Source organism: Macaca mulatta, chromosome 16, assembly GCF_049350105.2.
Source record: "Macaca mulatta isolate MMU2019108-1 chromosome 16, T2T-MMU8v2.0, whole genome shotgun sequence".
Classification (NCBI taxonomy): Eukaryota; Metazoa; Chordata; class Mammalia; order Primates; family Cercopithecidae; genus Macaca; species Macaca mulatta.
The window spans coordinates 41,730,721-41,755,751 of NC_133421.1; the positions used below are offsets into that span (position 1 = coordinate 41,730,721).

The 25,031-nt window shown below is 42.5% G+C and overlaps 1 protein-coding gene across 12 annotated transcripts in view; it reads left to right on the forward strand.

Annotated features, from left to right (window-relative positions):
- The window catches only part of RHOT1 (ras homolog family member T1), an 83,937-nt gene that overhangs the window by 16,436 nt on the left and 42,470 nt on the right, over positions 1–25,031 (forward strand). For 8 of the 12 annotated variants that reach the window (XM_028836194.2, XM_028836190.2, XM_028836193.2 and 5 more), the window contains exons 2-7: positions 15,440–15,498; positions 18,526–18,607; positions 20,016–20,059; positions 20,652–20,705; positions 20,851–20,903; positions 24,867–24,975. In XM_028836194.2, coding sequence (XP_028692027.1) covers positions 15,440–15,498; positions 18,526–18,607; positions 20,016–20,059; positions 20,652–20,705; positions 20,851–20,903; positions 24,867–24,975 — 401 coding nt within the window. The remainder of the gene's footprint in view (positions 1–15,439; positions 15,499–18,525; positions 18,608–20,015; positions 20,060–20,651; positions 20,706–20,850; positions 20,904–24,866; positions 24,976–25,031) is intronic. The other 4 variants (XM_077970753.1, XM_077970755.1, XM_077970754.1 and 1 more) reach the window with 1 other exon arrangement.

The window sequence follows — 25,031 nt, forward strand, 5'->3', positions numbered from 1 at the left end:
GAGAATATAGAAATATTTAAAATATCCAGGTAGCTGGGCTCTGTGGCTCATGCCTATAATGCCAGCACTTTGGGAGGCCAATGCAGGAGGATAACTTGAGGCCAGAAGTTTGAGACCAGTCTGGGAAATGTAATGAGAACCTATCTGTACAAACAATTTTTAAAATTAGCTGGGTATGGTGGCATGCACCTGTAGTCTCAGCTACTTGGGAAGCTGAGGCGAGAGGATCACTTGAACCCAGGAGTTCAAAGCTGCAGTGAGCTATGATCATGCAACTGTACTCTTGCCTGCACAACATAGTGAGACTTTGTCTCTTAAAAAAAAAAAAAAAAGAAAACAGGCCAGGCACAATGGCTCATGCTTGTAACCCCAGCACTTGAGAGGCCAAGGCAAGAGACTCACTTGAGCTCAGGGGTTTGAGGCCAGCCTGGGCAACATAGGGAGACCCCATCTCTACAAGAAATTAAAAAAAAAAAATTGGCTGGGTGCAGTGGCTCATGCTTGTAAACCTGGTACTTTGGGAGGCTGAGGTGGGTGGATCAGTTGAGGTTAGGAGTTCGAGGCCAGCCTGGCCAACATGGAGAAACCCTGTCTTTACTAAAAATACAAAAAAATTAGCCGGGCATGGTGGCACATGCCTGTAATCCCAGCTACTCGGGAGGCTGAGGTAGGATAATTGCTTGAACCTGGGAGCGGAGGTTGCAGTAAGCCGAGATTGTGCTATGCACTGCAGCCTGGACAACAGAACAAGATCCTGTCTCAAAAAAGAAAAGAAAAAGAAAAACAGAAGTATGGTAAGTCAGGGACTATCTTTCTGTGTTGCTAGCATTAAATAAATTTTCTTTCTTTCTTTTCTTTTTTTTTTTTTTTTAGTTTTGGTTGCCAGGGAGGATCCTAACACATTAAAAAAATTTTTTTTGAGACAAGGTCTCACTCTGTTGCCCCAGCTGGAGTGCAGTGACTCAATCATGGCTCACTGCAGCTTCGACTTCCCAGGCTCCAGGGATCCTCCCACCTTAGCCTCCCAAATACCTGAGACTATGGGTGTGCACCACCATGCCTGGCTAATGTTTTATTTTCTGTAGACATAGGGTCTTACTTTGTTGTTCAGGCTAATCTTGAACTCTTGGGCTCAAGTGATTCTCCCACCTCAGCCGCCCAAACTGCTGGGATTAGAGACATGAGCCACTGCATCTGGTCTAAGTGTGTTTTTAACTTATATTTTCAACTTGTGATGGGTTTATGGGGAAGAAATCCCATCATAAGTGAAGGAGCATCTGTGTTTTGCTTCCATCGTGCATAATCATCTGGAATCAGGATGAACTACTATGAATGTTGACAGCAATATTACCTTGAGCTAGCTGACGGTTTGGGGTTGCTGGAACCTTAAGCAAGGGCAGGATGAATGTAGTTATTTAAGGAAAAAGGGTTATGAAGTGTTGCACGTAAGTTGGCAAGACCTGAAAATTCCGGGACCCAACATTGGCTTGGTGAGTTTTACTTTGTTCTTGTAGCTAGACGAATGTTTCTGCCAAATCACTTTCCCACACACAGTTAAAACAGACACAGTTTGCAGATCTCTCTGCCATTTCTAGGGTACTATATCTTACCTAGTGTTGTGTGAATGTGTGTTTTGAGACAGGGTCTCACTGTGTCACCCAGCCTGGACCAGCCTGGTGTGCAGTGGTGTGATCATGGCTCACTGCAGCCTCAACCTCCTGGGCTCAGGTGATCCTCCTACCTCAGCCTCCCAAGTAGCTGCGACTACAAGCACACGCCACCACGCCTGGCTAATTTTTAAAATTATTTTTGGTAGAGACGGGGTCTCGCTGTGTTGCCCAGGCTGGTTTTGAACTCCTGGGCTCAAGTGCTCCCCTCACCTCAGCCTCCCAAAGTGCTGGGATTATGGGCATGAGCTGCCATGCCTAGCCCTTAATGTTAATGTGCACTTTTTCTCATGTTACAGACCAGTTTTCTAGGTGTGCTCCATGGAAGTTTAAGCATATGCTGTAAGCATGTAGATAACATCTAGTCCACCTATCCCCACCTTTTCTTTTGTTAACTGATTTAACTGGTGAGAAAAATTGAGGCCCAGAGAGCTGTAACTCAGGATCATACTGTAATGGCAAAAACCGGTTCCTGAATCCAGATTTTCTGACCCAGGCCAGTGCTCATTTTAACATCTTTAATTCAAACTGATTATCATCATGACATTTACCATTTGTGTACTTAATGTGTGCCAGGTCTTGTGCTAAGCATTATATAGCTCTCATCTTGATTAATCCTCTTAACAATTCTACGAGGCCGGTCAGTACTTTATAGATGAATAAACAGGCTTGATGACTTGCTTGAGGAAGCACAGCAAGTAAGTGCTGGAACTAAGATTTCAGCCCAATTCTGTCTAGTTCCAAAGCCTGTGTTCTTTTTTCTTCTTTTCTTTTTTGATTAAATATTTATGTAAAAGGTAATAAAGAATAATATGACAAATACCCAACACCCAGTTTAAGAAATAAAGTATTACCAACCATTTGAAGCTCCCTTCCCATTACATTGTCCTCTCTTTCCCTCCGAAGTAATCATCCACTTTCCTGAGTTTCAAATTTGTTCTCCTAACCACCAAGCTATACAGCTGCATTTATTAAGTGCCATGGGAGCTGGAGCTACTGTTAATCAACAGTAAACAAGAAAGACATGTTTTCTGCCGTTGAGGAGTTTCCTATGGGTGATAATGAAATATTTGTTTCTTAATCTTTCTGGAGATCTTCAGTAGCTGGCAGGAAATGTCACATTTTCATCAAGGAGGTTTAAGAAGTCCTTCAGGGGATCACTGGTGATATGTTGGGAGGTTGCCTAGATATTACACACATGAATCAGAGTTAAGAATACATGTGTTGGCTGGGCTCAGTGGCTCATGCCTGTAGGGGACGCAATGCAATTTCGGCTCACTGCAACCTCTGCCTCCCGGTTTCAAACGATTCTCCTGCGTCAGCCTCCCTAGTAGCTGGAACTACAAGCGCATGCCACCACGCCCAGCTAATTTTTGTATTTTTAGTAGAGATGGGGTTTCACCTTGTTGGCCAGGATGGTCTCTATCTCTTGACCTCATGATCTGTCCACCTTGGCCTCCCAAAGTGCTGGGATTACAGGCGTGAGTATTTTAGCTGTAAGTTCTTTTGATAAATACAGAGCTCACATACCCTCTGAGTTCCAACACCAATTTTCCTATACCAACTGAGTGTCATACAATTCAATTCAATTCTAATGATGGCAGTGGCAGCCATCCGGAGTGGCCGTTGGCTGCAGCAGGGAGGCGCAGGCGGTGGCAGCAGGAGCAGCTGCTGGAGCAGCAGTGGTGGCGGTGGGACCCCTGTGCTCTGCATCCCTGAGGCAACTGAGTGCACCATTACCACCTCTCATGGCTGGGCAGGACCTGCTTCCAGGCCCAGAGCCTCCACTGTGGCCTCAACCTGTCCCCCGACTGTGTCTCAGGAGCCCATGAGCACTCTGCTGAAGGTGCAGCTGGGACTCGTGGGGCCAGCCTCAAGATCATCGGGTTCGTTTGTGCGGCGTTGGCCGGGGCCGCCACACCACCTGTACCTCATCTGCTGCTGTTGCAGGGGAAATGTGGAGAGGAGAGGTGCAGTCCTCAGAGCCCACCCCTGGGAGCCCCCTGGAGCCTGATACCCTGAGAGCCACCATGATGGGGCCGGGCCGAGTCACCCACTGGCAGGGGAGCAGTCTGGTCAGGCACGGAGGGGTGGGCAGAGAGGGGCTCCGAGGTGGAGCTGGGTCCTGAGCGGTGCCGCGCTCCGTGGAGCTGGCAGGAGCTGGAAGCAGGCAGGAGCCCCACCTCCCAGTCGCAGCTGCAGCTGCCCAGCCGTGGCTGTGGACCCAAGCATCTCTGCAGTCTCAGGGGCCTGGGAAGCCTGTGGACTTGGAGGTGTCTGCTCCTGCTGCCTGGCCTCTCCTTGCTCCTGCCACCCGTTCTGATCTCAGAGTGAGGTTGGGGCCAAGCCTAGGTGCTGTTGCAGCCTGGCCAGGTGTGCACGTGCTTGGGGCAGTGGTGACATGCCAGACCCCTGCCACTTTGGCCCGCTCCAGACTTTGGGCGCTGGCGAGCATGGGAGGGAGGCCGAGGGCAGCTTGGCGCAGGCCTGCAGGTACCCCCTGGCACTGTCTTGGCGCCTTGAATGCCAGCAGGAGGCAGACAGGCTCCTGGGCAGAAGGGGGCAGGTCCGCACCTTCAGGCTGGGGACGGCCTGAAGCCCAGGGGCTAGGCTGCTGATCCCGCAGACTAGTGTGGGAACCTGTGGCGCGGGTCCTCCCATGGCTTCCCATGGACCAATCGGCACACTCTTCCTCCCCTGTGAGGCCCATAAAAAGCCCCCCTGGACTCTGCCAGACCAAAAGAGAGACGACGGGATGACCTGCCTACAGAGAGGAACTACCCTCTCTGCTGAGAGCTGAACATTCTTCGGGACAACATGCTAAGCAGAGAGGAGCTATCCTCTCTGCTGAGAACTGAACACTTGTTGGGACACCCTGGCTACAGAGAGGAGGTACTCGCTGTAGGTTTCCTTTGAGCTGTTCTGTTGCTTGGTAAAGCTCCTGTTTGTCTTGCTCATCCTCCACTTGTCTGTTACCTCATTATTCCCAGATGCAGGACAAGAACTCAGGACCTGCCGAATGGTGGGGCTAAAAAAGCTGTAACACAAACAGGGCTGAAATATGCCCCTTGCTTGCTACCTTGAGAGCGTAGAGAAGGAGAGAAGAGCTGCAGCCCTTTAGGGAGCCCAGATCTGGGAACTCCCTTAGCCAGGGCTGTGACTCCCTCTTTGGGGCCCTGTGGTTCCTGGAGTTGCCAAGCTTCTGGGCACCACTGTGTTCTCCATTGCAGCTGTGGAAGCTGCTTGTGATGCGCCTGGTCCACCTGCAGCCTTGCAGGGAGATGGTACCCAAGCTGGCACCTGGAGCTGCCCACCCCACAGCAGCAGCCGGCATGCCTGGCTGTGCACAGTGGTCAGACCCCTTGCTTGTTCACACACCCCTCACCACTTTGTGCCTGGCTCACCTTTGGCAGGCATGGGATCCAGGCTGGTCGTGTGAGTTGAGCACAGCCTGCAAGGCTGAGTGGGTGGAACGAGCCCAGTGGGCCAGAGCAAAACTTGAGCAAAGGCACCACTGGCCACAGAAGTTTCCAGTTGGTGAAATGACACCCCAAGGATCCTGTAACACTGACACCACCCAGAGTTAGCTTCAGATCCACTATAGTCGCCCAGTGGGTTCTTCTGCCTGCTACACAGACAGACCAATTCACTGAGACCACAGTATTGTAGTAAAGAAATAACTTAATTAACACAAGGCTGGCCATGCAGGAGAACTAGATGTATCACTCAAATTAGTCTCCCAGAAGGCTCAGAGGTTTGGGTTTTTCAAGGATAGTTTGGTGGGCAGGGGGCTAGAGAATGGAGGGTGTTTTGGTTGAGGATTAAATCATAGGGATGCGGAAAACGTTCCTCATGTGCTCAGTCAGCCACTGATTAGGGGCCACAGGATCGATTGAGTCACAAGTTGTGGGTCCTGGTAGAGTCAGTCCTTCACCAGAAATGCAAAAAAAAATCTCAGAATGCCAGTTGTAGGCTCCGCTATAGTGATGTTATTCACAGGAGTCACTGGGGAAGTTACAAATCTCCTGACCTCCGGAACAATGGTTGGTATTGTTTACACCTATATCTTAGCAGAATTCAGGTCCCTCACATAATCCTAACCTTGTGGCCTTTCATTAGTTTTACAAAGGTGGTTTAGTTTAGGAAGTGCTGTTATCATTCTTGCTTTAAGATTAAACAGTAAACTTAAATTCCTCTCAAGGTTATCTTGGCTTATTCCCAGGAATGACCAAGGACAGCTTGGAGGTTAGAAGCAAGATGGAGGCCGGGCGCGGTGGCTCACGCCTGTAATCCCAGCACTTTGGGAGGCCAAGGCGGTCAGATCACGAGGTCAGGAGATCTAGCCCATCCTGGCTAACACGGTGAAACCCTGTCTATACTAAAAATACAAAAAATTAGCCGGGCGTGTGGTGGGCGCCTGTAATCCCAGCTGCTCGGGAGGCTGAGGCAGGAGAATGGCGTGAACCCGGGAGGCGGAGCTTGCAGTGAGCGGAGATCTGGCCACTGCACTCCAGCCTGGGTGACAGAGCGAGACTCCATCTCAAAAAAAGAAAAAAAAAAAAAGAGGCAAGATGGAGTCAACTATGTCAGATTTCTCTTACTGCCATTCATAATTTTACAAAGGCAGTTTCACCACCAGTTAAAGAGCAAAGTTCCCAACAACATTGCCCTTACTTCAGCAGTGTGCACTGTGGCCTGACCAACTACAAATTCAGGGCTTCCTACTGCCCCCTCAGACTAGAGCGCGTCACAAAACTCGGGAAAGTGCTATATTCACGATTATACAAATGAACAACCAGATTGAAGAGGTATGTGGGGAAAGGTCTGGAAGGGTCCTGAGCTCAGGAGCTTCTTTCCCTGTATGGTCAGTGTGCACCACCTTCCTGGTACATTGACCTGTTCACTAACCAGGAAGCTCTCCTGATCTTTGATGTTCAGAGTTTTTATATGGGTTTTCAGTAGGTAGACGCGATTAAGTCATTGGCCACGTGCTTGACTCCAGGTCTTTCCCCATTGGAGGTTTTGGGATGGGACTGAGAGTTCTGACCCTCTAATCATGTAGTTGGTTTTTCTGGTGAAAACCCTGCTAGCATGCTCTGTTGCCTCCTTCTCCCCATATGAGTCACCTCATTAGGATGAACTCAAGTATGGTTGAAAGGGACTCATTATTCATAATAAAAGACACTCCTATCATTCAGGAAATTCCAAAGGATTCTGATGCTCTGTGCCAGGAGCTGGGGACAAAGACCAGATGTATTCTATATCACACCCTCCTTTATATTATTTGAAATTTTAACATTTTATTTTTTACTAAAAACAAATTGAACAAAGTAATTTTAGCATATGTTTATATTTTAACTGCTTCAGCAGTTACCTGTTTTTCCCAGTTCTCCGGTTGCTGTTAAGAAAATATTTGAATGGTAGTTCCAGAATCTCCAGGAGGTGGGACTAATTTCCTTAGTGATGATGCTGAAAATACAGCAGTACTGCTGTGCTTGGGCCAGGTGAAGTCAAATCAGATGATTCAGTCTGGTTGATGTGCTAGAGGCCCTTTTCCCATTCATGTAAAATTGGAAAATTTTGTTCACTATCCAAGTGTTTCCAAATATTTGGTTATTGTGTCAATGTAGACTCATATATATTAAGTATATATCTTGGGTATAAATTTAAGTTATAATTTGGCCGGGCGCGGTGGCTCAAGCCTGTAATCCCAGCACTTTGGGAGGCCGAGACGGGCGGATCACGAGGTCAGGAGATCAAGACCATCCTGGCTAACACAATGAAACCCCGTCTCTACTAAAAATACAAAAAAAAAATTAGCCGGGCGAGGTGGTGGCGCCTGTAGTCCCAGCTACTCGGGAGGCTGAGGCAGGAGAATGGCGTGAACCCGGGAGGCAGAGCTTGCAGTGAGCCGAGATCGCGCCACTGCACTCCAGCCTGGGCGATAGAGCGAGACTCCGTCTCAAAAAAAAAAAAAAAAAATTTAAGTTATAATTTAATAGAAATGTGGCACAGAAGTAGTTCAGAGGAGGAAGTGGAGGAAATAAGAGCTATAGGTAGAATTTGAACCATCCTTGAAAGGTAATTATTAATAACATTTGGAAAAGTAGAGAGGAGAGCGGGAATGATGTTTAGATGAGGGAAACTGTGAGGTGGGCAGGATTTATCGTGGCTTGTTTGGACTTATACAATGCAGAATGGCCTTATTTGAGCAAATTGAGTGGGGGATAGTGGGAAATGAGATTAGATAGGTGAGCTGGGGATAGATTATGATATTCAAAGGCCAGTAGAATGATTTCATTTTGATGTGGTAGATAATTGAGAGTCAAAGAAAGTGTTTGGTCAGGTGAGTTAGAAAATGAAAAAAGCATGTAAGAAAAATGGACCAGCATTTGTATTGTTGGTAGATTAATGAGGAGAGAGACTGGAGAAAGGGATAGGAAATTTGGGACTGGGAGATTTTTCAGTAAAAGTACCATAATTAGGGAAATAGGGGAACAGCGAGGGAAGGAATGAATATTAAAAATGTCAAAGGAAAATTTGACAGATCTTGACTGCTAAATACAGAGGAATGATGAATTGGAGATGGTACATTTAAAAAATTTTTCTTTTTATCCAGATATGTGAAAGGAATGTTAGCCAAGGCTGGGCGTAGTGGCTCACGCCTGGTAATCCCAGCACTTTGGGAGGCCGAGGTGGGCAGATCACAAGGTCAAGAGTTCGAGACCAGCCTGGCCAATATGGTAAAATCCTGTCTCTACTAAAAATACAAAAAGTAGCCGGCGTGGTGGTGTGCACCTGTAATCCCAGCTACTTGGGAGGCTGAGGCAGGAGAATCACTTGAACCTGGGAGGCAGAGGTTGCAATAAGCTGAGATTGTGCCACTGCACTCCAGTCTAGGCAACAGAGCAAGACTCCATCTTAAAGAAAAAGAAAGGGAAAAAAAAAAAAAAAAAGAATGTTAACTATATTGGTGATAACTATCTAAGTCTGTTACAATGTAATGTAAAAGTAGAGAGGACCACCTAGTGGCCATGATCAGTGGTATCCCTAGGATCAAGAATAGTGCCTGGCTTATAGAATTGCTGAAGAAGTATTTATCAAAAGATGAAAGAATGCATTTAACCTGTCAACTTTGGGGTAAATTTATGTGTCATCTTTAACATCCCAATTTTTTTTTTTTTTTTTTTTTTTTTTTTACGAAGTCTCGCTTTGTTGCCAGGCTGGAGTGCAGTGGTGTGATCTTGGCTCACTGCAGCCTCCACCTCCCAGGTTCAAGCGATTCTCCTGCCTCAGCCTCCCAAGCAGCTGGGACTACAGGCATGTGCCACCATGCCCAGCTAATTTGTTTTTTTTTTTTTTTTTTTTTTTTTTGAGACGGAGTCTCGCTCTGTCGCCCAGGCTGGAGTGCAGTGGCCAGATCTCCGCTCACTGCAAGCTCCACCTCCCGGGTTTGCGCCATTCTCCTGCCTCAGCCTCCCGAGCAGCTGGGACTACAGGCGCCCGCCACCTCGCCCGGCTTATTTTTTTGTATTTTTAGTAGAGACGGGGTTTCACCGTGTTAGCCAGGATGGTCTCGATCTCCTGACCTCGTGATCCGCCCGTCTCGGCCTCCCAAAGTGCTGGCTTGAGCCACCGCGCCCGGCCAATTTGTATTTTTAATAGAGATGGGTTTCACCATGTTGACCAGGATGGTCTTGATCTCTTGACCTCATGATCTGTCTGCCTTGGCCTCCCAAAGTGCTGGGATTATGGGTTTGAGCCACTGTGCCCAGCCTAACATCCCAATTTTTAATACCAAAAATGGACTTTAAAAATAATACTTATTGAGGCTGGGCGTGGTGGCTCACACCTGTAGTCCCAGCACTTTGGGAGGCTGAGGCAGGTAGATGGCTTGAGCCCAGGAATTCAAGACCAGCCTGGGCAACATAGTGAAACCCTGTCTCTACTAAAAATACAGAAAATTAGCCAGGTATAGTAGTGCACACCTGTAGTCCTAGCTACCCAGGAGGCTGAGGTGGGAGGATCATTTGAGCCTGGAAGGTCAAAACTACAGTGAGCTGTGATGATACAATTGCACTTCAACCTGGGTGACAGAGTGAGACCCTGTCTCAAAAATAAATAAGCTGGACGTGGTGGCTCACACCTGTAATCCCAGCACTTAGGGAGGCCGAGGCGGGTAGATCACTTCAGGCCAGGAGTTCAAGACCAGCCTGGCCAACATGGTGAAACTCCCTCTCTACTAACAACAACAACAACAACAAAAACAAAAACAACAATACAAAAATTAGCCAGGCATGGTGGCACACACCTGTAATCCTAGCTACTTGGGAGGCTGAGGCACAAGAATGGCTTGAACCTGGGAGGTGGAAGTTGCAGTGAACCAAGATTGTGCCGCTACACTCCAGCCTGAGTGATCGAGAGAGACCCTGTCTCAAAAAAAAAAAAAAAAAAAAAGTTACTGATCTTTTCTAGTTACAAAAATTTTGTGTTTGTTTTTCAAGATAACCACTGTTAGTATAATATATTCATCCAGGGTTTTTTCTATGCACAAACATATTTATCTTTAAAATGGGATCATATTGCACATGTTGACTTATACCTGCATAAGTGTCATTTTTAGAAGTGAAATGGAACTTCGGCCTCCAAATAATGACAAACCATAAAATAATAGGATAATACAGGAGTCTGTTACTCTGTACTCATATATAAATAAATAAACAGGCATACTTCAGAGATACTGTGAGTTTGGTTCTACACTGCCACAGTAAAGTGGCTTACAAATTTTTTTGGTTTCCCAGTGCATATAAAAGTTATGTTGACAGGCTGGGTGCAGTGGTGCATGCCTGTAATCCCAGCACTTTGGGATGCCAAGATGGGCGGATCTCCTGAGACCAGGAGTTCAAGACCTGCATGGCCAACAAGGTGAAACCCCATCTCTACTAAAAATACAAAAAACTTTAGCCAGACGTAGTGGCACATGCTTGGAATCCCAACCACTCAAGTGGCTGAGGCATGAAAATTCCTTGAATCTGGGTGGCAGAGGTTGCAGTGAGCCAAGATTGTGCCACTGCACTCCAGCTTGGGTGACAGAGCGAGACTCTATCTTAAAAAAAAAAGTTATATTCATACTATGAGTAGTCTGTTAAGTATGTAATGTAATGTCTAAAAAATGTACATACCTTAATTAAAAAATACTTGATTGTCAAAAAATGCTAATGATTATCTGAGCCTTCAATGAGTTGTAACCTTTTTGCTGGTGGAGAGTCTTGCCTCAGGGTTGATGGCTGCTGACTGTTTAGGGTGGTGATTGCTGAAGGCTGGGGTGACTGTGGCAATTTCTTAAAATAAGACAACTATGATGTTTGCTGCATCGATTGACTCTTCCTTTCACTAAAGGTTTCTCTGTAGCATGTAATGCCATTTAATAGCATTTTACCCACAGTGGAACTTCTTTCAGAATTGGAGTCAGTCCCCTCAAACCCTACTGCTGCTTTATCAACTAAGTTTGTAATATTCCAAGTCGTTTGTTGTCATTTCAGTATTGCTCACAGCATCTTCACCACTAGATTCTGTCTCAAGAAACCACATTCTTTGCTCATCCATAATAAACTCTTAATCTGTTCAAGTTTTATTATGAGATTGCAGTAGTTTAGTCACATTTTTAGGCTTCACTTCTAATTCTAGCTCTTTTCTTGCTATTTCCACCATATCTGCAATTCCTTCATTGAGGTCTTGAATCCCTCAAAGTCATGTGAGGGTTGGAACCAACTTCTTCCAAACTCCTGATAATGTTACTTTGATCTCCTCCCATGAATCATGAATGTTCTTAATGGCATCTAGAATAGTGAATTATTTCCAGAAGGTTTTTAGTTTACTTTGCCCACATCCATCAGAGGAATCACTGTCTATGGTAGCTATATATAGGCTTACAAAATGTAAATAGTAAGCCTAAATAATAAGTCTTGAAAGTTATAATTACTCCTTGAACCATGGACGGCAGACCGGATGTCTGGTTAGCAGGCACAAAAATAATCTCGTACGTCTCCATCAGTGCTCTTGGGTGAACAGGTGTATTGTCAGTGAGCAGTAATATTTTGAAAGGAGTCTTTTTTTTGAGGAGTTGGTCTCAGTAGTAGGCTTAAAATATTCAGTAAACCATTCTGTAAACAGATGTATTGTCATCCAGGCTTTGTTATTCCATGTATAGAGTGCAGGCAGAATAGATTGAGCATAATTTTTTTTTTTGTTTTGAGTTGAAGTCTCGCTGTGTTGCCCGGGCTGGAGTGCAGTGGTGCAATCTCGGCTCACTGCAAACTCCACCTCATGGGTTCATGCCATTCTCCTGCCTCAGCCTCCTGAGTAGCTGGGACTACAGGCGCCTGCCACAACGCCTGGTTAATTTTTGTATTTTTAGTGGAGCCTCCTGAGTAACTGAGATTACAGGTGCGAGCCACCATGCCCGGCCAGATTGATCATAATTTTTAAGGGCTCTAGGATTTTCAGAATGGCAAATGACCACTGGCTTCAATTTAAAGGCAACCTGCATTAGCCCCTAACAAGAGTCAGCCTATCCGTTTAAGCTTTGAAACCAGGCATTGATGTCTGCTCTCTAGCTATTGATGGCATCTTCTTCTGATATAAGGCTGTTTCATCTACACTGAAAATCTTGGTTGGGTCCTATAATACCAGCAACTTGGGAGACCAAGACAGGAAGATTGCTTGAGGCTAGGAGTTTAAGATCATCTTGGGCAACATGGTGAGACCCTGTCCCCACAAAGAATAAAAAAATTCACTGGATGTGGCGGCGTGGCCTGTAGTACTAGCTATTCAGGAGGCTAAGGCAGGAGGATTGCTTGAGCCCAAGAGTTCGAGGCTACAGTGAGCTATGATCATCCCACTATGCTCCAACCTAGGTGACAGAGACCCCCATCTCAAAGGAAAACAAAGGAAAAGTGCACACACACACACTCTCACATACACACGCATATATTTTTTCCTTCAGACAGAGTTTCACCCTGTCACCCCAGCTGGAGTACAATGGTAGGATCATGGAGCACTGTCTTCTCCAACTCCTGTGCTCAAACAGTCCTCCCGCCTCAGCCTCCCAAATAGCTGGGACTACAAGTGTGTGCCACCACACCTGGCTAATTTTTTAAAAACTGTTTTGTAGAGACAGGGTCTCACTATGTTACCTAGGCTGGTCTGGAACTCCTGGCCTCAAAGAGTCCTCCCACTTCAGCCTCACAAAGTGCTGGGATTACAGGCATGAGCTGCTGCACCAGACATATACACACACACACACACACACACACACACACACACACAAATATATATAATATTTATATATAAAAATATATTTATTTATATATATTATATATATAAGCCTCATAAATTATTCTGATACATGGCTTTAGGGGTCACCATTCCCTTTTGATGTTAAGTATGGCACAATAAAGAGAAAGCATTGACTTGACCATCAGGAGATGGGTTATTCTCTTAAATCTGCAACTAATCTTTTAGTGAGACTTGGAGAAAATGACTGTCCTGGATCCCAGGTTCTTTATCTGAAAATTTTCTGGGGAGCTGAATAAACTGACATTGCTAACTAGATTCTAGCGGTTCTATGATGATGGATTCATGGACATCATCAGAACTCTGTGAAATGTGACCTGTGGTCAGCCATTTGAAAAAGGCCCAAACCTTACACAAGTCAATTGAAAAGGCCTGTAGAAATCAGAGCTAGAAGACACCTGTTAAATCATCTAATCTATCCCTCTATCAGCGGTACTCAGTTGTTCATAGCATTCTCTAAGCTGTTTTCACTGTCCTTCCTGTGTTCTAGACATTCACTATTTTCCCAGAGACTTGGCTTGTGTTCATCCTTCCTTTTAATCGTTTAAGAAGGGAATGGGACTTTTCTTAACTCAAAAAATTTCATTTCTTTTATATTTAGACTTTAATTTTGGAAACTATAATTTGTTGATAATGGCAGAGATTAGTAAGCATGTGGACTGTTTTCCTCTAGATTCACAAAAGGATTTAGTTGATGAGTTGAATGTCTAACAGTATGATCAGAAAGTGACAGGAATAGAAGTCAAATTTCATAATAAAAGTTAAGATTTTAAAGTTTGTGTATAAAAAAATTGCTAGAATAGAAAATGTAATAGGAGACTTTCTTTGCTTTTACCTTGTTACTAACCCTTTAAATATGATGCTCTATGGAAGAAAGAATGTAGAGATGCATAGAAATGGGCACTCTGATATTCTGTTTACGAGGATGTAAATTGGTTTTTTCGTTTTTGGAGATAGTTTAACAATGTCAGTTAAAAATAAAAAAGATCTTGTGCACTAACTTGAGTTCTACTTCTAGGAATTTATTCTGTGGAAATACTAATTGTTGCATTGTTTATAAAAGTGAAAACTTAGGGCTAGGTGCAGTGACTCACACCTGTAATCCCAGCACTTTGGGAGGCTTAGGTTGGTGGATTGCTTGAGTCCAGGAGTTTGAGACCAGCCTGGGCAACATAACGAAACCCTGTCTCTATTAAAAATACAAAAAAATTATCTGATTGTAGTGGCATCTGCCTGTAGTCCCAGCTACTCGGGAGGCTGAGCTGGGAGAATCACCTGAGCCTGGGGAGGTCGAGGCTGCAGTGAGTGAAAAAAATCATACCACTGCACTCCAGCTTGGGCAATCAGAGTGGGACCCTGAATCAAAAAAAAAAAAAAAAAAAAAAAAGTTAAAACTTGGAAACCATTCCAATGTTCCTTGTTAAGAGTTTATCTTAATAAATTATAATACATCATACAGTGGATTCTAATACAACTATCAAAAATAATGCAGGATGGCTGGGCGCGGTAGCTCACGCCTGTAATCCCAGCACTTTGGGAGGCCGAGGCAGGCAGATCACCTGAGGTCAGGAGTTTGAGACCAGCCTGGCCAACATGGGGAAACCCTGTCTCTACTAAAAATACAAAAATTAGCTGGACATGGTGACACATGCCTATAATCCCAGCCACTTGGGAGGCTAAGGCACGAAAATCGCTTGAATGAACCCATGAGGTGGAGATTGCAGTGAGCCAAGATTGCGCCACTGCACTCTAGCCTAGGCAACACAGTGAGACTCCATCTCAAAAAAAAAAAAAAAAAAATTTTAAGAAATATAAATATAAAATGGGTTTATTATTGCTGCTTTTAAAAATTGTTTAAAATATATATAACTTATTAACTGTAAGTATACAATTCAGCAACATTAAATTTATTCATAATGTTGTGTAACCATCACCACTATCTGTACTTAAAACTTTTTTTTATTATCCTCAACAAAAACTATGTACCCATTAACCAGTAACTTTTGTCTTCTCTTCTCCTAGGAGTTTTTATGTACTGACATGAAATACTGCCCAAATGCATAATTAAGTGATAAAGGAAAATTGCAAAGTAGTGTGATAACTATGATTCCATTGTGGTAAAATATTGCAAGTTAATATAAGTATAGGAAAAATCTGGGAGAATATTAAAATGTTAGTAGAGGATGTTAGGAGGGATTTGTGCTTTTACAGAATATATTTTGGCAAGTTTTTAAAAACAATGAGTATGTGTGACTTTTCTAAACATAAAGATATACTTTTAAGTATTATACTAAAACTTGATAATTTGGATGCCTTAGATTTTAGCTAATGAGTAACAAACTTCCTTATGTGGTTGCCGAATTGAGCTTATGTAGAACCTAAACACTTTATTAAAGTAACGATTTTTCTTTTCACAGCTAGAGTGGGGAAGACATCACTGATTATGTCTCTGGTCAGTGAAGAATTTCCAGAAGAGGTAAACATTTTGATTTCCATATTTAAATTTTTAAAAAAATTATCAAAATCCAATTAAAATGAACTGAACTCTGTCTCTTTTGGCCTGTGTTATGTGCTTTCTTTTGGACAGTTGAGACTTTTTTTCTTCCTTGTTTAGAGACAGGGTCTCACTCTATTGCCCAGGCTGGAGTGCAGTGGTGCCATCATAGCCCACTGCAACCTCCAACTGTTGGACTCAAGCAATCCTCCTGTCTCAGCTTCCCAGAGTGCTGGGATGTACCACTGTGCCCTGCCAGTTGGGACTTTTTAAAAAGCTACTATTTGTTTATCAGTTATGTCTATGAAGTACAGTATAGAATAAATAACCAACCTATATCTAAGTTCACCTAAGTCTTTTGCATTTTCTTCCTTTGACTTTGTCTAGGACCTTTGTACTCTCTGTGTCTCAGTTGTCTCATCTATAAAATGGAAGCTGAAAGGGATATAGATATAATATAAGCTCTATAACCCTTTCTTAAAAATAAAATGTTGCTTATAAACCCAAAATATAAAAAAGATAATGAGCATTCCATGAGTTGAAGTTAAGGGGAAAGGTGTGAATCCCTTCTTGCCTTCTGCCTGACACTCCCTGGTCTGTGAGGTGTTTTTGTCGGAACCACTAGAATTATGATACATATATTTGAAAACCCTTAATATGATCTACCTGCTTCATTTCACAAATGATGAAACGACCTCATTCTACCTTTGCCTACCTCAAAGGATTGTTATGGGTCTCAATGAGATGAATTTAATAGCAGGGAAGTGCCACCAAAGGTAGTAAGGCGGTTTTATTATTACTGGCAATAAATTTACATTTTGGAAGTTCTAGAGTGAGGAGCTATTGGCTAAACTTTACATAAAGTTAACATATAATTAGAGGGAATGAAATTTGTACAATGGGATGAAAATAATTTCAAATTACCCTCTTTCTTGCATAGGTATCATTAGTGTCACAGTTTACATTTATCCTTCTTTTACTCTAGTTTAGATAGGAATATCTGTATAATTTCATTGTTCAAATAAGAATTTGATGTATCATGTGGTAGTGTTTTCAACATTTACAGCTGCCAAAAGACTATTTATTATTATTTTTTGCCTCTTTTCTCTTAGACAAGGTGGTTAAATAAGTAATTACTTAATTTAAGAAATGAAGTATATTTTCATGTATTATTTGTAGAATCAGTAACATTAATTTATAATTACTCTGGATATAACATCTAAAAGTTTTCTGTGAGAGTTTTAGTTTAGAATTGTTTTAGCATAGTCCTCTTGATTGTGGATAAGGGTTTTGTGTTTTTGGTTTTTTTAAATTTATCTTTTCACTTTTTTAGCGATTATAAGTAATCTAGAAGGGTTTTTAATTAATTTAAAAAAAATTCAGTCCTTGTGAAAGATGGAATCATTAAACATAAGGCTTGGCTGGATGTGGTGGCTCATGCCAGTAATCCCAGCACTTTGGGGGGCTGAGGTGGGCGGATCACTTGAGGTCAGGAGTTCAAGACCAGCCTGGCCAACATGGTGAAACCCCGTCTCTAGTAAAATACAAAATTAGCCAGGCGTGGTGGTGCATGCCTATAATCCCAGCTACTTGGAAGGCTGAGGCAGGAGAATAGCTTGAACCCAGAGGCAGAGGTTGCAGTGAGCTGAGATCGTCCCATTGCACTCCAGCCTAGACAACAAGAGCGAAACCCTGTCTCAAAAAATAAATAAAAAACAAACAAACATAAGGTTTATGTAGCCAGTCAATTATTTTCTAGAGGAAATGAATGTTGATAACCTGTTGGTTTATTTGCAGATTGTTTTGGATTAAAATACCTCCTCATTTGCAGAGTATCTTCAGCCTTCAACAAAATAGAATGAAAACAACATATTTAAAATATGTAACACTGAAACACCAAATTAATTCAATAATTATTTGAGTCCGTGTCAGATCTGAAGTATCCTGAATGTGTTGTGTCTATGTAGTTAGAAATATGCATTAAAAATGTTTTTATCATACAGTTTTAATATATATTTGCATCTGTGGTAAAGCACAAAAATAAACACTTGCATGTACAACAAATGGGTATTGGTGAGAGGGACTAATACAAGTTGAGCATCCCTTATCTGAAATGCTTGGGACCAGAAGTGTTTCAGATTTCAGATTTGTTCAGATTTTGGAATATGAGCATTATACTTACCAGTTGAGCATTTCCCTAATCTGAAAATCAGAAATACTCCAATGAGCATTTGCTTTGAGTACCATGTTAGTGCTAAAAAGTTTCAAATTTTGGAACATTTCAGATTTCAAATTTTGGGCTTAGAGATACTCAGCCTGTGATCCCAGTACTTTGGGAGGCCGAGGCGGGTGGATCACAAGGTCAGGAGTTCAAGACCAGCCTGGCCAAGATGGTGAAACCCCATCTCTACTAAAAATACAATAATTAGCTGGGCGCAGTGGCAGGTGCCTGTAATCCCAGCTACTCGGGAGGCTGAGGCAGGAGAATCGCTTGAACCCAGGCAGCAGAGGTTGCAGTGAGCTGAGATTGCACCACTGCATTCCAGCCTGGGCCATAGAGTGAGACTCTGTTAAAAAAAAAAAAGAGGCCGGGCACGGTGGCTCAAGCCTGTAATCCCAGCACTTTGGGAGGCCGAGACCGGTGGATCACGAGGTCAGGAGATCGAGACCATCCTGGCTAACACGGTGAAACCCCGTCTCTACTAAAAAATACAAAAAACTAGCCGGACGAGGTGGCGGGCGCCTGTAGTCCCAGCTACTCGGGAGGCTGAGGCAGGAGAATGGTGTGAACACAGGAGGCGGAGCTTGCAGTGAGCTGAGATCCGACCACTGCACTCCAGCCTGGGCGACAAAGCGAGACTCCGTCTCAAAAAAAAACGAAAGAAAGAAAGAAAGAAAAGAAATACTCAATCTGTGTAGATAAATTTATATCATCTCTTACAAGTTTGAGTGATAATATTGAAAGGTTGGTTTTTTCTTTTTTCTTTCTATATTTGTTTGTAAATGAAGGTTCCTCCCAGGGCAGAAGAGATCACCATTCCAGCTGATGTCACCCCAGAGAGAGTTCCAACACACATTGTAGATTACTCAGGTAATGAATATCCTCTTGTAGGTGAAGGTGTAGGTTAATTTAATAGACTTGAAAAAAGATACTTACTGAGCTTCTACAAATGTTGCGAGAGGTGGTCTTTTCTCTGTAGCAGTAAATGATCCTTTACGATTCTTACCTCATTTATGTCTCTCTGTCAGCCTCTACCCCATATCCCACTGGGTGCCTCCATCTGACAGTTCTTCGTCCCCAGATTACTAAGTTGGGTTCCATAATACCTGTGGCTGTTGAACACTTGAAATGTGACTGTTCTAAATTAAAATGTGTTGTTAAGTGTAAAATATAACTGGATTTTGAAGACTTAGTATGAAAAAAGGATGTAAAATATTTCATTAATTTTTCTGTTGAGTACATGTTGAAATTTAAATATTTTTGATATTTTGGGTTAAATGCAAATTTAATTTTACCTTTTTTTACTTACCTTTTTAAAGGTTGCTACTAAAAAATTGAAAACTATATATGTGACTTGCGTTGTCTGTATGTTGGACAGCACTGTACTGGAAGCTGAGGGAGGTGAATGCCTTCTGCTACAATCAATCTCATAACTAGATTTATTTACAGAATTATTCTTCAATATGTATAGCCATATAATTAGATTCACTTCAGTATTAGAATTGAAGCCTTAACCCATTGATTACTTAACATGGAAAGATATTAAAAATATGGCCTGTTATTTAGCATAGTATAAAATACCATTGAATTCATGTATGGTATTAGTTTATATGTCAGAAGTAACAGGCATTTTTAGGGGAAGATATATGTAACCTAAGGTGGTCTAAATCAATATGTCAGTAATTGCTTTGCTCTTTAATTATTTGCTTTCTATCCTAGCTGTATCATTCATATCCCCACATCCATGGAGTTACAGGCACACCTACCCATTGAGACCAGTCCTAGCTAAAGATACATGCTAGATAGGGAATTCTCATCACTTCACTATCAAGCTATAGTTTTGCCTCTGGGTCCTGGTTATTATTACTCCCACTTGCTATCTAGATCTTAAGCTTGTATTACCCAGAATCTCACCTGCGTTTTGATCCTGTGTGTATAGATGCTTTGTCTGAGCTTTTAACTCTTAAGCACCCAGTCTGCTAGCTTGGATTTCTGAGGTCCTTTGCCTGACCCTTTTCAACTCTGAATCAGATGCTGGCCTAGATTTATTACACAGTGCTTCTGCTGTTCCATGCCTGAGTTATCCTTTTAGAGACTCGTCTTTCAGTGCCAGCTGCCTTATCATAGTTCAACCTTTACTTCCCTTGGCTTTCCCTTGTGTTTGCTATACCATGTCATTTTGAGGGATGTTAGATGGGTGTTGCATAGAATTTAGCTTGGCCATTAGCTTTTATGAAAGTGTTTGCAATATGAAACATTGACTTTTTGTCGTTTGTAGAAGCAGAACAGAGTGATGAACAACTTCATCAAGAAATATCACAGGTGAGCTTTAAAAAACAGAGGTATGGGTTTTTGTGTAGAAAAACAGTGATGATTTTATGAGCCTGCCTTTTTCATTCTCTTTTTGTTTTTTGTTTTTGTTTTTTTGGGACCGTGTCTCACTGTCACCCAGGCTGGAATGCAGTGGTGCAATTTTTTGCCTTACTGCAACCTCCATCTTGCAGGCTCAAGCGATTCTCATGCCTCAGCCTCCTGAGTAGCTGAGATTACAGGCATGCACCACCATGCCCAGCTAATTTCTGTATTTTAGTAGAGATAGGGTTTTGCCATGTTAACCAGGCTGGTCTCAAACTCCTGGCCTCAAGTGATCCACCCCATCCCTTCTTCATTCTCTTAATTACCAAGAGTTCTTTTTCAGTTCTTTGTTGTTATGGCTGTTACTGAGTATGTGTTTTTGCTTTAAGTCCTTAGGAACATTTTCTCTTAGAGGCCAGCTAATTCATTTTTTGTTTTTTTGTTTTAACTTTTAAATTTTTTCTTCCTTTCTCCCAAATATATTAACAAGTTGCTAATTAAGTGCTGTCTCCATTTTTATTATTTTTAGATACCGCTAATTTGTTAATTTTTCTTCAAGGCTAATGTCATCTGTATAGTGTATGCCGTTAACAACAAGCATTCTATTGATAAGGTAGGTGTGACCTTTTTTTCACTATAGTTGGTTTCAGTGGAGCGCTTCCAAAGTTGATCCTCAGTTTAGAATTTTAGGGGTCTAAGGTAAGAGTGTTTTGTAAAGATCCTCATCATGGCTAAGCGCTTGTTAATTTTCATTTTAGGTAACAAGTCGATGGATTCCTCTCATAAATGAAAGAACAGACAAAGACAGCAGGTATGTTTTCCTCTCTCAAACTTTTTATGTTAAAAAGTTTAAAGCTTGCAGTAAAGGTACGGGAAGTAGTACACTGACCTTCCCTAAATCCGTCACTTAAATTTACTAGTTAAGATTTTGCCATATTTGCCTTATCTGTCAGTTTTTCTGTCTGTTCGTACACACACCCACATGCCTTTGCTGGGGGGACTCATTTGAGGCAGTAAATATACTTGAGAGCAAAGCAAGAAACAGAACTCTGATATAATGATTCACAACTTCAGACAGATTATTTTTGGCTGGGCGCGGTGGCTCAAGCCTGTAATCCTAGCACTTTGCGAGGCCAAGACGGGCGGATCACGAGGTCAGGAGATTGAGACCATCCTGGTTCACACGGTGAAACTCCGTCTCTACTAAAAAATACAAAAAACTAGCCGGGTGAGGTGGCGGGCGCCTGTAGTCCCAGCTACTCGGGAGGCTGAGGCAGGAGAATGGCGTAAACCCGGGAGGTGGAGCTTGCAGTGAGCTGAGATCCGGCCACTGCGCTCCAGCCCCACGACAGAGCGAGACTCCGTCTCAAACAAACAAACAAACAAACATTATTTTGGTCATAAATCTTACATTTCTCTTTGTCAAACTGCTGCTTGAAAAGTCTCAGATTAATTAATTAATTAATTAATTTTGAGGCAGAGTCTTGCTTTATCACCCAGGCTGGAGTGTAGGGGCGTGATCTTGGCTCCTTGCAGCCTCCACCGCCCGGATTCAAGTGATTCTCATGCTTCAGCCTCCTGAGTAACTGGCACTACAGGCACGTACCACTAACGCCTGCCTAATTTTTGTATTATTTAGTAGAGAGGGTTTCGCACATTGGTCAGTCTGGTCTCGAACTCATGACCTCAAATGATCTGCTCACCTTGGTCTCCCAAAGTGCTGGGATTACAGGCATGAGCTACTGTGCCCAGCCTGAATCTTTTTAAATAGGAAAATCAGACTAATACCTATGTATTGTACACATTTGGTCCTTTTCTCAATTTTTTAGATTTATCTTTTAGTTGGCCATTTTCGTGCCTTGAAACTCTAAAGATCTGGTTCTAAACATATGACTATGGTCATTAACCCTCTGTCTTACATATTTTGGAAGGGAGACAGATGACATTATATGTGCTGTGAACAATGCTGTGGCATTGTATGGCTTGTCTTTTATCATGGTTTTAACTTTGTGATGATTTGACAAGGTGGAAAGGAAAGAATGACCCTTTACAACTGTGCTGTCCAATGTAGTAACCTCTCGTCAGTTGTGGTGATTTAACTTTAAATTAATTAAAATTAATAAAACTAAAACTTGTTCCTCGGATACACTTAGCCACATTTCAGGTGCACATAGCCACATGTGACTAGTGGTTACAGTAATGGAGAGTAGAGATAAAGAGCATTTCCACCATCATAGAATGTTGTATTGGACAGAGCTGCCTTGGGGGATCCAATACCCATATGCTCCTAATATCTGCTTTTCTTGCTCTTCCTTGAGCCATTTCTGGGAGGGAATCTTTAAGAGAGGGCAGTTTTGCTAAGATCTATCAAGCACCACCTTGGACCACTGAATTAAAAAATTTTGGCTTTACCATGACAGCCTCCCAAGTAGCTGGGACTGCAAGTGTGTGCCACCACACCTTTCTAATTTTTAAAAAACTTTTGTAGAAACAGGGTCTCACTAAGTCATCCAGGATAGTCTTAAGCTCCTGGCAGAACTCAAGCAATCCTTCCGCCTTGGCCTCCCAAAGTGATGAGATTACAGGCGTGAGCTGCTGTACCAGACATATATATATATATATATATATATATATATATATTTAAGCTCCATAAATTACTCTGATGCACACCTTTGGTTACAAACCACTACATTTTTGGAAACCCTCCTGGTTCTGTTAGGAATTTATATTTGGGCTATATGGTGGTCAGTCTTTTCAAGCATAATGGCACACCAAGGGTTAGGTAAGCTAAATGCTTTCAAGTGCTTCTGTTGCAGTCTAGAGTTCCAGCAGGATGATTTGCTTTCCCTCCAAGCTCTCTTGCAGGATTCACAACAGTTCTCCACTAGGTTGGTCCTCCTTAATATCCCCATTAAGATTTTCCCCCATAGGCTTATCAGATTTAACTTTAGATCTTTAGGAATTAAAGATCAGAGCCGGGCACGGTGGCTCAAGCCTATAATCCCAGCACTTTGGGAGGCCGAGATGGGCGGATCACAAGGTCAGGAGATCGAGACCATCCTGGCTAACACAGTGAAACCCCGTCTCTACTAAAAATACAAAAAAAACTTAGCCGGGCGAGGTGGCAGGCGCCTGTAGTCCCAGCTACTCGGGAGGCTGAGGCAGGAGAATGGCGTGAACCCGGGAGGCGGAGGTTGCAGTGAGCCAAGATCACAACATTGTAGCTTGTAGTGAGCTGAGATCCGGCCACTGCACTCCAGCCTGGGTGACAGAGCGAGACTCCGTCTCAAAAAAAAAAAAAAAAGGAATTAAAGATCAGAATCTTTAATTCCCGGTCTACTCCCTGCCAAAAACAGAAACAAAAAATTATCCTCAATCTTCTCTATCTTTTGAGATCTACCCATTTTTTTCCAGCCAAAACCTAAGTATTTTTCTTGGTTTCTGCTTTTCCCTCAATCTTCATATCTAACCTATCAGCTGTTTCTGTCTTATAAAATATATCTGAAATTTGAATATTTTCCTTTTCATCTTTACTGTCACTGCTGTAATCCAAGTTACTATTATATTTTTAAAAATTTGTTAGTGAAAAAATGTAACATATACTGAGGTACATACCTGTTATCCAGCTTCAACAATTAACTCATGGCCAGTCTTGTTTCATCTATTACCCCTCCCGCTGAGATTATTTTGAAGCAAATAGAGATATTATTTTCATGTTGTAAATATTTCAGTATATAGCTCTAAAAATCACTGCACTTAAAAATGTTAACCCCCTTCTTAGAACCATTCAGTGGCTTCCCATTTTACACTAACAATAAAACCTACACTCCTTACTGCAGCTTGTTAAGTTCTTATGTGTCTGACCTTTGATCCTCTTTCTAACCCCATTGTATACCTTTTTCTCTTTACTCAGTACTCTGTAGCCATTCTGGCATTTTCCTGTTGTTTGGCCCCATCAGGATGTTTTTTCAGTTTGGGGCCTTTGCACATGCTGTTCCTTCCTCCTGGCTTGCTCTTCCCTGACTCTTTACATGGCAGATTTCATCTTATCCTTCACCCCTTGGCTCAAATGTCACCTTTACATAGGGGGTTTTCCTTAATTATTATACATAACTAGCTCCTTCCCACTACTCTATCGCCCTGTTTATTTCTTGCATAGTACTTATTGAATTGGAAATTATTTTATTTGCTTATTGCTCATTTTCTGTTTTTCACTATTGGAATGGTCAGGTTTCTGGATCTGCCCAGGCATGGTAGCTCATGCCTATAATCCCAACACTTTGGGAGGCCAGAAGTTTGAGACTAGCCTAGGCAATGTAGCTAGACCCTTCTCTACAAAAAAATTTTTTTTAATTAGCTGAGTGTAGTGGCTTGTACCTATAGTCCTAGCTACTAGGGAGGCTAGGGCAAGTGGATCACTTGAGCATAGGAATTTGAGGTTGCAGTGAGCTGTGTTCCTGCCACTGCACTCCAGCCTGGACAACAGAGCTAGACCCCGTCTCAAGAAAACAAAAAACAAAACAGAATGGGTAGAGACCTTCTGTCTTGTGTCCTTAATACTTGGAGCAGTATGTGGCTTATAATAGGTGCTCAACAGATAACATGTTGAGTAAATACATGTTATCTAGGGGGCTTGACATGACTGTAGAGGAAGGTTCATGTTGTTGAGAAGATTAAATAAAAACTTTTTAGTTAGAATGGGTTATGATGTAAATTAAAATATAAATCTAATGTCTTTTGCCTTCCTTATTACAATGTGCCCTGTTTATTTTAGGTTGCCTTTAATATTGGTTGGGAACAAATCTGATCTGGTGGAATATAGTAGTATGGAGACCATCCTTCCTATTATGAACCAGTATACAGAAATAGAAACCTGTGTGGAGGTATGCCTCATAATTTGATTTGAAAATTTATTTTTGATGAATTCTTACTAAATTGG